The sequence below is a fragment of the Podarcis tiliguerta genome (assembly GCF_965153285.1).
Source record: "Podarcis tiliguerta genome assembly, chromosome: 5".
NCBI lineage: Eukaryota > Metazoa > Chordata > Lepidosauria > Squamata > Lacertidae > Podarcis > Podarcis tiliguerta.
In genome coordinates, this window is record NC_139538.1 from 87796435 (window position 1) to 87813560 (window position 17126).

The window sequence follows — 17126 nt, forward strand, 5'->3', positions numbered from 1 at the left end:
TAAACAGAAAAGAACATTGGCAGGATTATTGTAATACCCTGCAGTTTTATAAGAGTATATATTTAAAGTAGGTGAATAAATGAGCAAATTAAGTAACATAATTTGGATATGCAGAAGATATTAAAAATAAATTTAAGGAACTGCAGAAAGATGGGGAAGGAAGTTGTTTTGAAATGTTAAAATGATTGTACACACACACACACACACACACAATTTATATTTTAAAAACCCATTGCATCTGAACTCTTAAGGCACAGCTTGTTGAAGAAACAGCAGAGGACAGCAGATGCAGAGTTTGATTTTTCTTTCTCTCGTTGCCAGCAAGACCTTTCAGTCACAACCCAGGCTGAGGAAAAAGATCCAGCTCCGACACTTTAATAACTGCTGGACTGAACTGTAACACCAAACCTCTCTCCCCCGCCAAAAAAAAAGGAGTCAGGAAAAGAATAACACTGATACCCAGTCAGAGGCACCTTAACATTTTTGTTTATTATTATTATTATTATTATTACACCACTCTATACCTGCAGGTCTCAGGATAAACACACAATATAAAAGCGCGAAATAATCAAAATAAAATGGGCAATTACCCACTTTTGCTCTGGGGGAGAGAGAGAGAGAAGCAACGTCCTGTTAACACCAGAAACCCGCTTAAATTTAAACCCATTTAAACATTTTGCAAGCTGAGTAATTGAAGCGTCATGCGTTTCGCGCGTTTCTTTCTACGGACCCCGGAAGCCGGCCGGCGAGTTCAGTCTACCTTTTCTTGAGTCTAGAGGGTCTAGGCTTTGCCAGCCGCTTCCTGCCGGAGGCGGAAGTGACGCGTCCGCCGCTGCGCTGCGTCTCTCACCCCCTGGGAAACGATTCCGGGCAGCGTTATAGTTCCGGGCGAGGGGAGAAAGGGAGAAGGAGGTGGGGGATGGCGGCCGAGCTGCCCAGCGAAGCCCGGGAGCGGCTGAGCCTGTGGGAGAGGCCCCTGAGGCCCCTGGCGCCCCTGACCGAGCGGCAGCAGGAGTCGGTGCTGGAGCTGAGGGAAGCGCTGCCTTGCCTGCCCGCCCCGGCTGAGGTGAGCGGAGGGGCCCTGGCGGGGTTGGCTGGGCCGGGGAGAGGGAGACGCGGCGCTTCCGTGGGGCCTCAGTGGGGCCACGAACCTCCGCGGAGGGGAAAGCTCTCCTTGAGGAAGAGGAGCAGAATGTGTTGCGCTCTCTCTTTCTCTCCTCCTCCTCCTCCTTTTTCTGGTTTTCCACGTTTATCCTCCTCCTACTCCTGGCAGGCAGAAATTCAGCAGGTGGGGAGGATTTTTCCTTCCAACATGGTTGTGGCAATGTTTAAACTCAAGATAAGCTTCCGTTTGACCATTGCAATGGATTGCTTTGAAGTCGTTTCTGTACCGGGCAAAGCTCTCTCTCTCTATTGTGTGTGTGTGTGTGTGTGTGTGTGTGTGTATATATATATATATATATACACACTCTCTCTCTCTCTCTCTACGCTCTCTCTCTCTCTATATATACACACACACACACTCTGTGTATATGTATGTGTGTGTGTGTGTATCCCTTCTCTCTCCATGGTTCAGTTTGCATATCATAAATCCCTGCATATTTTACATAAGCTATCTATCTTACCTTCTACATACTGTAAATTGTTTTGCCTGGTGCAGAAACGACACTCTCTTTCTCCCTCTCTCTCCCTCTCTCTCTGCAGGGATTTATGATATGCAACCTGAACCACTGAGGGAAAGAGGGGAAGTGATTGATTAAAGGTTGTTTAAATGACTATTTGTGTGTGTGTGTGTAATTTTTATTTTTAGAATAGTCATCTAAACAACCTTAAACCAATTACTTCTCTCTCCATGGTTCAGTTTGCATATCATAAATCCCTGCATATTCTACATATGCTAAACCATTCAGTATTCCATTGTTTAAATCCATCAAAACTTATTTACCCTGTTGAATTTATCTTAATGCTACCAGCGTTTTAAAGTGTACACAATTTACCGCCATATATTCAGTAAACATTTTCCAATCTTCTTAAAATGTATGTTCTTCTTGTGCCCTTATACTATATGTTAAATCTGCAAGCTGCTGCAAAGCAATTTTTAAGTCCCCCCAATGTCTCCCTCCCCCTCAACACACCTGGCCTGTATTTTGCCCAAAGGGACAAATTACCTTTTACCTTACTGTATTTTGCCCAACCAAAGGCAGCAACCCTACACGCGTACACACAGGCTGCCACAAGGTGGTGAAAGTTGGGGGGGGGGGCAGCTCTGTCTGCTAACATCATTATTACTAATAATATTTATTAAATTGGTATGCTGCCCTTCATCGGAAGATGAAGGGTAGCCTTGGGTAATATTTGGTAACGTGGCACCCCATGTGAGGCCCAAAATCAGCAACCCCAAATGGATCTTATCAGTTATAGATCTTCTCGATCTTGTACCCTGTGTGGGGGAACTGCCCGCACCTTCCTAAATCTGGTGTTGCTCCTACAAGCACAAGCTGCTGGCAGCTGTGTCCCATTCAGTTGCCCTCTCCACACACACTTCCAGGTGCAGCAGGTTTATTGATTTTCCTAGGGGGACCAGAGGATGGGAGGGTCTCTCTCCACCAGGGTGGATTTGATTTAAATCAAATAAATTTAAATCACTAGTCAGTAAGACTTGATTTAAATCATATACGTATATTTTTTTACGGAAAGACTCATTCTTGCTGTTATGATCTTAATATTTACAACCAGATGTAGGTTTCATTTTTGGAATAATAAATTTTAAGAGTTGTTTTTACAGTTATTTCAAAAATTACTCATTTGATCATACTATTAGAAATACATAGTTAATTATGAAATTATTGTGAGGTTTAATAAGTTAACTGTTTATATTTGGACAACCTTTCTGCTGTACTTTATTGAAAGGGTGTTATTTCCTTAATAACAATTTAAACAATTTATTTAACTAAAACAATAACATTATAGCATGTGTATCCATGTTTGTTAACTGATGCGGTTAAACAAAAACAAAAAACTTAGACTGAGTTTTAGCACACATGAAAAACTTAAAACAACTCCTCATTTCCTGATGAATAGCCTTTGGACTATAATGCAACTTAAATAGAAAACTATCTTTAGAAAGATTTTTCCTCCAAAGCATTTTATTTTAAAAATCCAATTTAAATTTATAAAAATCATTGATTTTTATCCACCCTGCCCTCCACCCATAGCTCCTTCTTCACCCCCTGTTTTCTCCTCCTTCTACAGCTGCTATAGCCGGATTCCTGCCACAGTCTGAACAATTTATGTAGCCAGTACATTTGCCATGCATTATAGGGATGGTGCTTGTCTTTTGCCGCTCTGACCTCACTTGTTAATTCCCCAGCCAATTGCTATTCTTTGGTGTCCTGAGAATAAATGCTAAGCCCAACACCAGTTAGGGAGAGTTCTTTGAAGAGGGGGCTGTGAGATGTGATGAGCCTGAGAGGGACTCAATAATAAAATAAGAAATAGCTAAAGAGTAGCGAAAAACATCCCAGGACGCAGGTGGCGCTGTGGGTAAAAGCCTCAGCGCCTAGGGCTTGCCGATCGAAAGGTCGGCGGTTCAAATCCCCGCGGCGGGGTGTGCTCCCGTCGTTCGGTCCCAGCGCCTGCCAACCTAGCAGTTCGAAAGCACTCCCGGGTGCAAGTAGATAAATAGGGACCGCTTACCAGCGGGAAGGTAAACGGCGTTCCGTGTGCTGCGCTGGTACTGGCTCGCCAGAGCAGCTTTGTCACGCTGGCCACGTGACCCGGAAGTGTCTCCGGACAGCGCTGGCCCCCGGCCTCTTAAGTGAGATGGGCGCACAACCCTAGAGTCTGGCAAGACTGGCCCCTACGGGCAGGGGTACCTTTACCTTTACCTAGCGAAAAACATTGGAGGAGGGGACTCAATAATTAAAAACAATTAAACATGAATCGAATTAAAATTCATTCTCTCTCTCCCTCTCAAATTTTTGAAATTTTGAACAGAGGAGTTTGATAGAAAAAAACATATTTGTAAGCCCTGCAGGGCTGGTATTTATTTATCTGTGTTTAGAAGTATATAGAAAAATAGTGAGGTGTGGGCACTCTGCCAAAAGAAAAAAGGACCTGCCCTCAGATGCATACATCCGGCAACGTGGAGCAGGGGAAACTGCTGGTGGAGAAAAGGTTAGCCTCTTTTCTCGCCTCTGCTACTTTTCTGCTCAGAATCCAGGTGCCACTTATTCTAAAAAGCAAAAGGAATTTGTGTATTGTTTTGTGTACTGAGCAAGTAATGCGCTCTCAACCTAACCTACCTCACAAAATTGTTGTGAGAATAAAAATGGTTCAAATTCATATACAACACCATGAGCTCCTTGAAGGTAGGTATGGTTGCAAATATTACAGATAGGAAGGTTGTAGGGATGGTTGTGTCGTGTCACTTCTTTACTTTATAGTCCATTGTTTCCAAGGAGCCTAGAGTGGGTTACAGCATTTTTCCAGGCACATAGTTCTGTTTCTAAGTGATTTACAGTGTAATCAAGCTAAAAGGAACAAAGTCTTGGGTACCTAGAAGTCTTACAAAATTTATTACGTCATAAGCTTTTGGGAACTAGACAACTTCATCCGATACCTGGAGTGAGGTCCGTGTAGAAACATCCTCATCATTGCCCAGTGAATTAGCATGAGTAGCGGAAAAGCAAACCTTACCTCTATTTGGACCAGAATGCCATGATAGATTGAAAAGCTCTCCTGCTTTCAATTCGTGCCCATTGATTTTTCTGTTCAGAGACTAGTCTGTTGTCCTACTAATGCAAAAGAGCATTATTGACAGATGATCGTATTTGTTGCATTGGGAGACATGCAAGTGCATGAAACGCTGATGTTGTGGCTGACTTTATTAGTTTTGTAATAGTGTTATCGGGACGCGAGTGGCGCTGTGGGTTGAACCACAGAGCCTAGGACTTGCCTATCAGAAGTTTGGCGTTTCGAATGCCCGCGACGGATGTGAGCTCCCATTTCTCTGCCCCAGCTCCTGCCAACCTAGCAGTTCAAAAGCACATCAAAGTGCAAGTAGATAAATAGGTACCGTTCCAGCGGGAAGGTAAACGGCGTTTCCGTGTGCTGCTCTGGTTCGCCAGAAGCGGCTTAGTCATGCTGGCCACATGACCCGGAAGCTGTACGCCAGCTCCCTTGGCCAATAAAGCGAGATGAGCGCCGCAACCCCAGAGTCAGCCACGACTGGACCGGGTCATGTTGCCAGCATGACTGCCACTTCTGGCGAACCAGAGCAGCGCAGAGAAACACTGTTTACCTTCCCGCCAGAGTGGTACCTATTTATCTACTTGCACTTCATGCTTTCGAACTGCTAGGTTGGCAGGAGCTGGGACCGAGCAACGGGAGCTCACCCTGTCATGGGGATTCAAACTGCTGACCTTCTGACTGGCAAGCCCTAAGCTCTGTGGTTTAGACCACAGCGCCACCTGCGTCCCTCAGTTGGGGTGCTCATTCATAAATCTGTACTAAGCGCATCCTGCAGACATGTTGGCAGGAGTGTTCTCTTCCAAGTGGAATTCTGAACGTCCCATGTTGCTAGACTCTGATTCACTCGGCCTCTTTTTAACCAAGTAATCTAAAATTGGTGTCCTGCACAGCTGTTTGTGATTTTGGACACCAGTACAGTGGTACCTCGGGTTAAGTACCTAATTTGTTCCGGAGGTCCGTTCTTAACCTGAAACTGTTCTTAACCTGAAGCACCACTTTAGCTAATGGGGCCTCCAGCTGCCACCGCACCGCCGGAGCACGATTTCTGTTCTCATCCTGAAGCAGAGTTCTTAACCCGAGGTACTATTTCTAGGTTAGCGGAGTCTGTAACCTGACGCGTATGTAACCCGAGGTACCACTGTACATTGTATATTATATTAGCTTACAGATCAATAAGTTAAACTGCAGCTTTGGAGTTCCAGTGGAACTTCCAGTGGAGCACAACAGAGCTACAGAACTTCAGATGCATCCGGTTGTAAAGAAAAGAAAAGGGAGTAAAAGCTATCTGTTGCATTTGTTTCTGTTTAAATGAACAATTTCGACAAAAGCATTCTGATCTGGTTTTGAATGAATGATACTGTGTGTTATAACATTCAATGGGGGGAAGTAAGTAATGAAGAAACTAGTTTTGAAAAAACAGTTTAAGGCATTCAACGCATTCATTTTTATTTCTTATTTGTGTCTAGCTTCCTATTGAAGATTTTAGCAGTCTTGGTCAGCAATCATTAACCGTAACATTGACAGCAACAGTGCCAGAATCCACAGAGGACATCCTCTTGAAAGGGTTTTCCATGCTGCGTATGGAAAATGAAAGAATCGAAACAGCACAGCAGGTGAAACATAACATAAATATCAAGCCGTCTCTTATTCCAAATGCAAAACATAAGGTGTTAAATGTGATGTTATTTAATACATAGGCAAAAATTCTGGCTGGGCGTTAGTCTTTAGATGCTTGTGCATGTCTGCTTTATTCTTCCTTCTCTGAGGCCTGTCTGTGTCCCTCTCCCTATTCAGAGGTGCCTGTACTTGGCAGCTCATGGCCAGGAAGAAAAGCTGGACCATAATGCTTAACTTGGTGAAGAGGGCAGGGACATTGTACAGGTTGTCAGATTCTAAAGAAGAAGTGGGCTGGGTGAGAGTGGCTGGCAATGGGAACACTGCGGACCTCCTTTTTTGTCCAACAGTTGCTTTGATTTTATTTTTAAAATAGAGCATTTCATTAGGTTTCCCCCCCTCTGTGTAATTGCAAAGGAATGGATCATAGAATTGGGAGGGACTTTTTTACCTAAGGAATAGACCTTCTGAATTCTGCCGTCCAGTCAGGAAGCATGGACAGGGGCGGCCCCCACATCAGGAATCACCCAGTGACTCCTCTCTCTACCACCAGTGCTATTGTTGCAATACACTGGATTATATTTCCTAATAAGCCCATTTCATCAGCCCAAATGCCATTGATGCCGTTCTCCCAGAGCATCCTAAGTAATCTCTTCCCTTCTTTGCTCTAGTTCTTCTCATGGTTTGATCAACTCCATACGCAGATGGATCAAGATGAAGGGGCTAAATACAGGTATATATGCCTCCCCACCCCACTGGTTGAATTGTGACTATCAAGGCATAGCACCCAACAATGGCAACTTGCCAAACATCCTGTGAGAATGTCCTGCCGTTCTTGTGTGCTTTTGGTGTGTGCTATGCCTTCGTTTTCATCCTCCTCCCGTTCCACTCGATACAATACAATACAATACGATACAATACAATACAATACAATACAAATACCTTTATTGGCATTACAATTTAAGACATTCCAAATCAGTGGGATAAATTTAAAAGGGGCAGGAGTGAGGCTGTTGAGGGTCACAAGGCACTCGGTTGTTCTGCTTCACCCTGTCTTATTTCCTAGAGGGATGATTCATTAAGAAGCCTTCTGGGTAAAATGGAAATTACTGCCACTGAGGCAGTAGCGTCCTTGTCCCTATCCGCTAGGAGGAACCTTGTTTGGCTTTCTCGGAGCCGTTGGTCGCAGGTCTAACTTCTTGCTCAGCATCTGTTTGCGGAGTTTGCTTTGCAAAGGGCAGTCCAAAAGAATATGGTCCGGTCAATCTGGTAATCCCTGATTGCAGGCACACAGGCGGACTTGATAAGGAATTTGTGAGTATCTACCTGTGGTCATGTGACGTGGGTGGCGCTGTGGGTTAAACCACAGAGCCTAGGACTTGCCAATCAGAAGGTCGGAGGTTCGAATCCCCGCGACAGGGTGAGCTCCCGTTACTCGGTCCCTGCTCCTGCCAACCTAGCAGTTCGAAAGCATGTCAGTTCAAGTAGATAAACAGGTACCGCTCCAGCGGGAAGGTAAACGGTGTTTCCGTGTGCTGCTCTGGTTCGCCAGAAGCGGCTTAGTCATGCTGGCCACATGACCCGGAAGCTGTACGCTCCCTTGGCCAATAAAGCGAGATGAGCGCCGCAACCCCAGAGTTGGTCACAACTGGACCTAATGGTCAGGGGTCCCTTTACCTTTACCTGTGGCCACTGCAGAGGGGAAAGCATAAAAGCTCTTCATTGCGAAGGAAGTAGTAGGTCTTTTAGGTAATTGGCATAAAATCCATAAGAAGTAGTTATGCCTAGGGCCTCCAGAGAACACGGTCTCAGAGTGTGAGGAGACAGATGCTGTTTTTCGTGGTCATAACGCCGTTGCTTGATTGTTTGGAGTATGTAGTTTTCATCACATACTTTGAGGCTCTCCAGAGCAATACCCAAACTACGTATTTTGTCCTGAATTTTTCTATATACCATGAAGTATGGTCTTCAAGTATAGAAGTTGAAAAGGAGTTTGGTGTTGCTCTGTAATGTATGTTCAGCCAGGCCTTGATTGTAATAAGCCATGTATTGGTTTCCATCAGATGTTGACCGGTTTCTGCGCATAAGGTTAGATAGCTTAGATAGCCACTAGTTAACCAGATCGCTCGGAAGCTTGTCTGCACAGTATAGGTTCAGCTGCACAGATTCCCCGTGCTACTATCCTGAATCTTTCTATCAGTTCAAAGGATAAATGTGTGCCTATATGTAACGGTTGCATTCTGATTTCTCTAGGCAGACAAGAGCTTGCTTGTCTGGATTTGAGGAGCAATGCGATGCTATCTTGAGTGATGTCAACAGTGCTCTTGAGCACCTGGAGTCATTACAGAAGCAATATCTCTTTGTTTCCACCAAGACAGGAACGCTGCATGAAGCCTGCGAACAGCTATTGAAAGAGCAGGTAAATTCATACTTAGTTAGAAAAACACTTCAGCTTCCTATGCATCTGTAGCTACATTCTTTATTTATTTATTGCAAGCTTTTTTATCCTGCTCTTTAGCCAAAAGGCTAAACACATTTAGCCAAAAGGCATGACACATAAGAGGAAAAATGATGGGGAGGGAAGAGGAAAAAAGCAGACAGTGAACAGTTCTTAGTCTTTATAATTCCTACGATAACCAGATGTAAAGGAAACAAGGGATGTGTGGCAAGAAGAGCACCTGACAAGCCAGGATTTTACCTTTTCTTCTGAGCAGTGGACCCTTTCTAGAATGGCTTATATCCTGGCAGAGAGTAACTTTTTTAATAGGGCGATGTCAGCCTTAAATTGGACCAGAAAAAAGGTCTGACCTAAAGTTCCAGGTTTTAAACTCAATTTATGCTTTCTAAGCTAAATATATGAATCCCCAATGTAGCAAATGGCTTCAGATGTAAGCTATTCTAATAGAAATAGTTGATTCACCAAGTTCACCTTATACCTTTATATGCAAGTAAAATGTAACAAAATGTATGCAATTGTTTTAGTATAATCAGCCCACAGGTTGTCCTCTCCTGACATACAGTGTATTTCCATGGCTTTTACCTGCCTCTAAAAATAATTTATATTTCTCCTTGAACAGTCAGAGCTTGTGGACCTGGCAGAAAATATCCAGCAGAAACTGTCATATTTTAATGAACTGGAAAATATTAACACGGTAAGTAATTGTTTTGAAACACACACAAAAAGACCAAAAAACTTTTTCCACTTTAGAGTCATGTCTTTCTAGAGACTCTTTAAAGAGTTGCATGCTCTGATTAGTAATTATCATTCTTATGTTAAAATCCTGTAAAACTCTGGAGTAAGTGTACATGGAATTGAACTGAACTTTATTCTAAGTGAGCATGCATAAGATTGTTCTGTTAAAGTGGTTTTAAGCCTCTGTCTATGTTTGGTCTTCAAAAACAAGGAAGGAGCAAATTTCCAAGGGGCGCTGGAGAAATGTTGTTTATTAGGCCCAACTGTTGTCAAGTGCAGATTCTTTGGCCAGGGCATTATAAAATAACTGACTAATTTCAATAAGAACATTAATACAGTGGTACCTCAGGTTACATACGCTTCAGGTTACAGACTCCGCTAACCCAGAAATAGTGCTTCAGGTTAAAAACTTTCAGGATGAGAACAGAAATCGTGCTCCGGCGGCAGCAGGAGGCCCCATTAGCTAAAGTGGTGCTTCAGGTTAAGAACAGTTTCAGGTTAAGAATGGACCTCCAGAACGAATTAAGTACTTAACCCGAGGTACCACTGTAATGATAACCTATAGAATGGGACTGAAAGTTGTTTAATCATAATACAAATACAAATAATTATATTACTGCAGGAAATGCAGCAACCAAAGTTAATAGCAGTGAGTTGAGTGTCAACTGGGGCCAGTGAAACCAAGGTTCAGATCGCCACTCAGATTAAAGCTCAGTGGCTGACCCTAAACCAGTCACTATCTCTTGTTATGAGGGTGAAATCAAATATGAAATATGCATACTGTTACATGCAATGAATGATCAGTATGCGACGGGGTTATAAATTTATTGCAGTTTATTGAATGGGCCACCATTATTCATGTTTCTTGATGCTGTGACTATGCCGAAAGACAATTACATTGAAAGTTCGGAAAATTCTGCATAGGAAAATGCTTACTTAAAACAGTTTAAACCAATTTACAGTAAGTAAGCAGATATTGATGAGTATAAATAGTAAGGAACTAGGTAAGGTTCCCAACTCTGGGCACCATTTGCCATGTTCATTGAACTTTTGGTTGCTGCAGTTTGAGAGTATTAATATAGAGCATCCTGTGTGATATTTGAGGAAAATAATTTTGAAATGCATTTATGTTCCATGGGCTGATGAGAAGAAACATATTCTGAGGATGTTTTAAGAGAAAAATAGTATGGGTTGCATCTTCAAATAGTGTTACACCAACCCGTACCTTAGTTTGAATGTGCAGAGTGGGCTGAAAGCAATGGAGTGTTCTTTTCACTTGGGAAAAAAACCTTACCCCAACCTGAGCTCATGATTTGTCTCCCTGCAGACAAACCACAAGCTGTAACCAACGAAAAGACAAACAATAAGCTGTGGTTCGAACAATAATGCAAAGCCAAACCATGGCTTAGCTCATGGAAGTGCAGCAGCAGTTGGACTGGACTCATACGCTTACACTGAACCAGGCATAGGCAAACTCTGGCCATCCAGATGTTTGGGACTACAATTCCCATCATCCCTAGCTAACAGGACCAGTGGTCAGAGATGATGGGAATTGTAGTCCCAAACATCTGGAGGGCTGGAGTTTGCCTATGTCTGCACTAAACCATGGTTTGGTTTAAAGTGTGACACGAGCCTTAGTCATATTTATGGTAGACCCACTGAAATCAATTGGACTTAAATTAGTCATGACTAACCTAAGTCTCATTGATTTCTGAATTTCTGATTTCTAAGTCTGAATCTAACCCTATATATCTGCAGCCACCCAGATGTTCATCACTTGAGGCATGGGACATGACTGGATGAAATACTTGTCCTTAATGTTAGTTTCCTTGATTGTTCTTTTAATTATTGGAAGACTTGTAATGAATAGTACTATATACAGATTTCTTTGGTTGTTTTTCTTACTGATACTTATATCACATCTTGTTTTTCTCTTTTCAAGAAACTGAATTCCCCTACATTGTCAGTAAACAGTGATGGTTTCATCCCTATGCTGGCTAAACTTGATGATTGTATTGCATATATTTCCTCGCACGTAAGTTGGGCTCAGTTTTTTTGTCCCTGTTTACATTACTTCGTGGTGCACAATTCTGTTTCCCATGAGTTTTAAAACTGAGGAAATGCAGTGACAGAACTGGAAAAGGGACCTCATGCTTTCCGTGACAATCCTTATGGATTAAATCCCTACACTTCATTCTGTAGATGGAAGTGACTCTGCCCCAGTGGTATTCATGGGGGAAGGGAGCAATTTTAGCTAATTCCTCTTCCTCTGTAGATCCAAATGCTGTCTGCCATGCTGTTACAGAGGTTTCCCCAACATTCAGAGCAGCTTTTCATGAGAAAGGCTACAGAGAGGAGGAGGAGGAGTTAGCAAACCTTTCTTCTTGTCTTTCCCCTTCTCTACATCCCCCTAGCACAATCACACAACTTCTGAATACAATTCCCTTGGTATAGAATGTGGGCTTACTAACTTCTTCGCACAAGCCTCTGCCAGCCTTGATGGTTAGTTTCCTAAAAGCATCTGCGTTTGTTCCTCATTCTGTTGCATATTTCAAGGCAGTGTGCTTCATATCATTCCCTTTCAGTCAATCTCTTTTCTTTTGAGACACCAAGCCTGCTGATACAAGAGTGTTTGCTTTTTCCTGGGATAAATCGTGTTATTCCTGATTCTTAAAACATGTGCATTTAGTGCAAGACAGAAATCACCTTGTTCAGTTCAAAGATGAAGATGTATTGTGTCCATTCCAATTCCCTTTTTCTTAGCTTTTGCTTAAAATGTTGTTTTTTCTTATTTTCCAGCCAAACTTTAGGGATTATCCTGTGTATTTTGCAAAGTCCAAACAATGTCTTTCAAGAGCAATGCACCTCATGAAAACATACACTGTGAATACACTACAAAACCTCACAAACCAGTTAATTAAAAGGGTAAGTTGGAAGAGCCAGTAGTGAGTAGGTGTTTCTTTTGAACTAAAATATCTTGGGAATATCTCCCAAATAATTTTCCTTTCTTATTGTGATTCTTCGCTGCACTTTTACATTCTGAAGCAGCATGTTGGGTGTTTGGCAAATTTAATAGTTGTCTTATCAAACACACACTTTTATGATGTACGGACTTCTGTGGTGTGTAAATAACTTGAACAATGTGTTTGTTCCTCAACAATCCATTGAACATGAAAGTCTCCTTCCTTCAGCAGAGGTTGGATGGCCATCTGTCATGGATGCTTTAGCTGAGATTCCTGCATTGCAGGGGGTTGGACTAGATGACCCTCGGGATCCCTTCCAACTCTTTAAAGATTCTATGATTCCATGAATCCAATGAAGATGCAATCTTGCAGCCTGCAAGAGTTTGGGGTGACTCATTAGAATGTCAATGGACCTATTTGGGGGAGAGAGGTGGCAGGACTGTAGAAGATATGCAAAAGGGAGAATTTGTATGTATTTTCTTTGACCAGGAGAGAATTGTACAATGGAGAAGGCACCTCAGCCTCCGGTCAGCCTAGGGGGAATATGCTAATACTTTAACTGGGCTTCCACATTGAGGTCATTCACTGCACAGCTGTCTGGAATGGATGTGAATTTCCCAAACGAGAAGGGTGTGAATTTCACAAATTAAACCTGGCTGGGGAGGCTGCCTAGAGGGCTGTTTTTCTGAAGAGGTCTGCATGCCACTTTTATTTTCCTTGGGTGCAGAGTTTACTACTTCTGTGTCCTCCTTTCCCAGTGGCATCTAGTTATATGCATGTATGGAAGGACGCGGGTGGCGCTGTGGGTTAAACCACAGAGCCTAGGACTTGCTGATCAGAAGGTTCAAATCCCCGTGACGGGGTGAGCTCCCATTGTTCGGTCCCAGCTCCTAGCAGTTCGAAAGCACGAAGTGCAAATAGATAAATAGGTACCGCTCCGGTGGGAAGGTAAACGGCGTTTCTGTGCGCTGCTCTGGTTCTCCAGAAGCGGCTTAGTCATGCTGGCCACATGACCTGGAAGCTGTACGCCGGCTCCCTCGGCCAATAAAGCGAGATGAGCGCCGCAACCCCAGAGTCGGTCATGAATGGACCTAATGGTCAGGAGTTCCTTTACCTTTACAGTGTATGGAGTTTTTGCAGTCACTGTGTAATAGTTTATTGTTTAGTAAGCTCATACTGCGAATGACATTTCTTTCTCTCTTTTTTCTTTCAGGACCCTTCAGTTGTACCAAATTCAGACAATGCCTTCACGTTATTTTATGTGAAGTTCAGAGCTGCTGCACCCAAAGTCAGAGTAAGTTCCCAAACTATGGTAGATGGAAGGGGTACTCAAAGATATGCTCGTAAGTGAAGGGTGGTCACCTTTGTGGAATTTTCTTTGTTATACAGTACACATAAACGCTTATCAAGCAGGGTTTCCCAAACTTGAGTCTCCAGCTGTTTTTGGACTACAACTCCCATCATCCCTAGCTAGTAAAACCAGTGCTCAAAGATGATGGGAATTGTAGTCCCAAAACAGCTGGAGACCCAGGTTTGGGAAACTAAGTCTTATAGTGTAACAGTGTAATATCTTACACATATGTTCACTACGACATTGCTTGTAGTCTTCAAATCCCTGATCCAGTTCTTGAGGACACAGTGGACGCTTGGGTTGGGAACATGATCCGTGCGGTAGGCATGCTCGCAACCCGTAGCGTTCGCAACCTGCAGCGCCGTGTCTGCGCACGCGCAGGTTGTGACTTGGTGCTTCTGCGCATGCACAATTTAGTGTTTCTGCGCATGTGCGAGCGCCGAAACCTGGAAGTAACCTGTTCCAGTACCTCTGTGTTCAGCGTGGTGCACAACCCAAAATCGCATAACCTGAAGCGTCTGTAACCTGAGGTACCACTGTACTATTGTGTGTGTCTATGGTTTGGAAGAAGCCTAGAAGTATGGATTACTCTCATATTCACTGTGTGCTGCAAGTTCTTTAGAAAAAGGAACACGGCCATCAGACTGACTACTTGAATGTTTCTAATATCCCTGTGTAGGGAAGCATCAGAATGCTCTCAATTTTTTTCTTCTTGTTTCCTTAGACACTTATTGAGCAGATAGAGCAGCGGTCTGAGAAGATGCCAGAGTGAGTATGCAGAAACTAAGTCAATGGCAAGGATTGTGTTCTGTACTTGAAAATATTGAGTCTGATGCAGAAATATAAAGTCGATTTAGTCTTCCTCTGATATGTCGGGGGCCAGCATAAGGTGTGTTGTAACAGTAGAATCACCATTTCCTTTTTTATTTGGAGTAGGTTTTTCTTTTTGGGAGACAGAAAGAGAGAAGGTGGCCAAGGGCAAAGTTAGATCAATCTTCTGTATATTTAATAATTGAAGAGGAAATTTCACTATGCGTCACCTTCCTCGTGCCTGCACGACAAGCTTCATCTACCAAAATTTATTTTTAAAAAATGCAACTATAAAAGTAATAAGGGACGCGGGTGGCGCTATGGGTTAAACCACAGAGCCTAGGACTTGCTGATCAGAAGGCATCAGAAGGTCAGCGGTTCGAATCCCTGCGACGGGGTGAGCTCCTGTTGTTCGGTCCCTGCTCCTGCCAACCTAGCAGTTCAAAAGCACGTCAAAGTGCAAGTAGATAAATAGGTACTGCTCTGGTGGGAAGGTAAACAGTGTTTCCGTGCGCTGCTCTGGTTCGCCAGAAGCGGCTTAGTCATGCTGGTCACATGACCTGGAAGCTGTATGCCGGCTCCCTCAGCCAATAAAGCGGGATGAGCGCTGCAACCCCAGAGTCGGTCACGACTGGACCTGGTGGTCAGGGGTCCCTTTACCTTTATATAAAATGAATAAGACCCCTGCTGTCCCTTGTGGCACGTTACCCTAGAGCAGGGTTTCCCAAACTTGGGTCTCCTGCTGTTGTTGGACTACAATTCCCATCATCCCAAGCTAGCAGGACCAGTGGTCAGGGCTGATGGGAGTTGTAGTCCAAAAACAGCAGGAGACCCAAGTTTGGGAAACCCTACCCTAGAGAGATGTGGGAAGGTTGTCTTATATTGTTAAAGAAAACCACACTTGCAGTCTAAAGGGATACCTCCCAGACACAAATGTGTCATATCAGTGATAAGAATGCATGAGTTTTACTATCTAAAGCAGCAATAGGTAATAAACCTTCCTGTGAAGGCAGATGCTTCCTAACTCTGCTCTTTGTCTAGGTACCGGCAACTGCTAAACGAAATCCATCAATGCTACCTTGATCAGAGAGAGCTCTTACTAGGGCCTAGTATTACTAGCACTGTGACAGAATTAACTAACCGAAACAGCAGAGATCATTGTGCTCTGGTAAGAGGCTTTGTGTGAACTTGCATTTTCTTGAACCTTGGATTCCTTTTGAATTCATTAGAAAATCAGCAATGTTTGCTAAATATTTAATAATGCATTTCCACCCCAGCCAGCTTTCAGTGCAAACGACTGGCTTCTCACCTTCCTCCTGGAGATCAGTCTGCCTTGCAGCCGTTTCTGCATATCAAAATACCCTGATATAAAGAAAATAAAATTGTCCCTGTCTCCCAGGGTTCCTAAGCTAATGAAATCAAAATTGCCCAAAGGTGCTGCAAGAGATTGTATGGTTGCTTTTTTAAAAAAAATTACTCCCCCCCCCCAAATTAAAACAAAACATGTTATCTAGAAACATATCATCCTTATTTTCCCCCTTTTTTCCTCCCACCCCTCCCTCCACCCACAGAACCCACCCACCCCCTGACTTCCCTCAGTTCCAGTCTTTGATTTCTCTAAAAATGCTGTTTTCTGCATGTTACACAACTGTATAGAACCTCAAACTATTTAAGTAATAATTATCAATAAAAAGTTTGTGAATGTTTATTCAAAGCCAGCCAAGGAGTCCAGTTCTCTTTGTTGCGTCTTCAAATACTTTGTAAAGGGTTCCCATTCATCTTTAAAGTCACAGTTACCCTTGTCCTGTAGCTTGTATGTCCGTTTTGCCAGTTCTGCATAGTCCATCAATTTTTCTTGCCATAATTCTTTAGTTGGGATTTCTTCAGTCTTCCATCCTTGTGCTACTAAAACTCTCACGGCCGTATGATTGCTTTTTAAATTACAGGCCGTTCTTGGCACTGCCGGAAGCAGGATGGACTTACACGCGTCCCACTGATGCACAGTCTAAACGGGGAGTTGCCTGAAGTGTGTTTTGGACCATCACTGATATAAATAGCATTTACTAAACTTAAATATTTGCATCTTTCTTTCTAAATGCACACAGGCTGCCCTTTTGCTAACTCTCATTTCAGGTACGAAGTGGCTGTGCTTTTATGGTCCATGTGTGCCAGGATGAACACCAGCTGTTTGATGAGTTCTTCACAAAACCAACACCCAAACTGGAGTGGGTATCACACGTGACATCGCTTTTTGTTGCACGACACTATTCACATAAGGATGTCTCTTAACTCTTGTTCGTGCATTTGCTTCAGCATGCAAGCATAACCTTGGGGCAGAAGGGGGGGGGGGGCAACTGCAGGTCCCGCTCCCATGTCCCCCAACATGTGGGCTTCTGTAAATGCACACAACAGTCTGCAGAGGGTTCTAAGGGTCTGAGGAATG

The 17126-nt window shown here is 43.3% G+C and overlaps 1 protein-coding gene and 1 long non-coding RNA gene across 2 annotated transcripts in view; one reads left to right on the forward strand and one right to left on the reverse strand.

Moving 5' to 3' along the window:
• Positions 1–529, reverse strand: part of LOC310677513 — a 574807-nt gene extending 574278 nt beyond the window's left edge. The window contains exon 1 of the long non-coding RNA XR_014511205.1: positions 515–529. This is a non-coding gene — a long non-coding RNA (uncharacterized lncRNA). The remainder of the gene's footprint in view (positions 1–514) is intronic.
• A 283-nt stretch (positions 530–812) lies between these two features.
• Positions 813–17126, forward strand: part of COG3 (component of oligomeric golgi complex 3) — a 48691-nt gene continuing 32377 nt past the window's right edge. The window contains exons 1-11 of the mRNA XM_083440379.1: positions 813–1066; positions 6219–6365; positions 7038–7099; positions 8620–8785; positions 9444–9518; positions 11502–11594; positions 12359–12484; positions 13736–13816; positions 14598–14641; positions 15725–15851; positions 16817–16908. Of these exons, the coding sequence (XP_083296505.1) occupies positions 920–1066; positions 6219–6365; positions 7038–7099; positions 8620–8785; positions 9444–9518; positions 11502–11594; positions 12359–12484; positions 13736–13816; positions 14598–14641; positions 15725–15851; positions 16817–16908 (1160 nt within the window). The 5' untranslated portion in view covers positions 813–919. The remainder of the gene's footprint in view (positions 1067–6218; positions 6366–7037; positions 7100–8619; positions 8786–9443; positions 9519–11501; positions 11595–12358; positions 12485–13735; positions 13817–14597; positions 14642–15724; positions 15852–16816; positions 16909–17126) is intronic.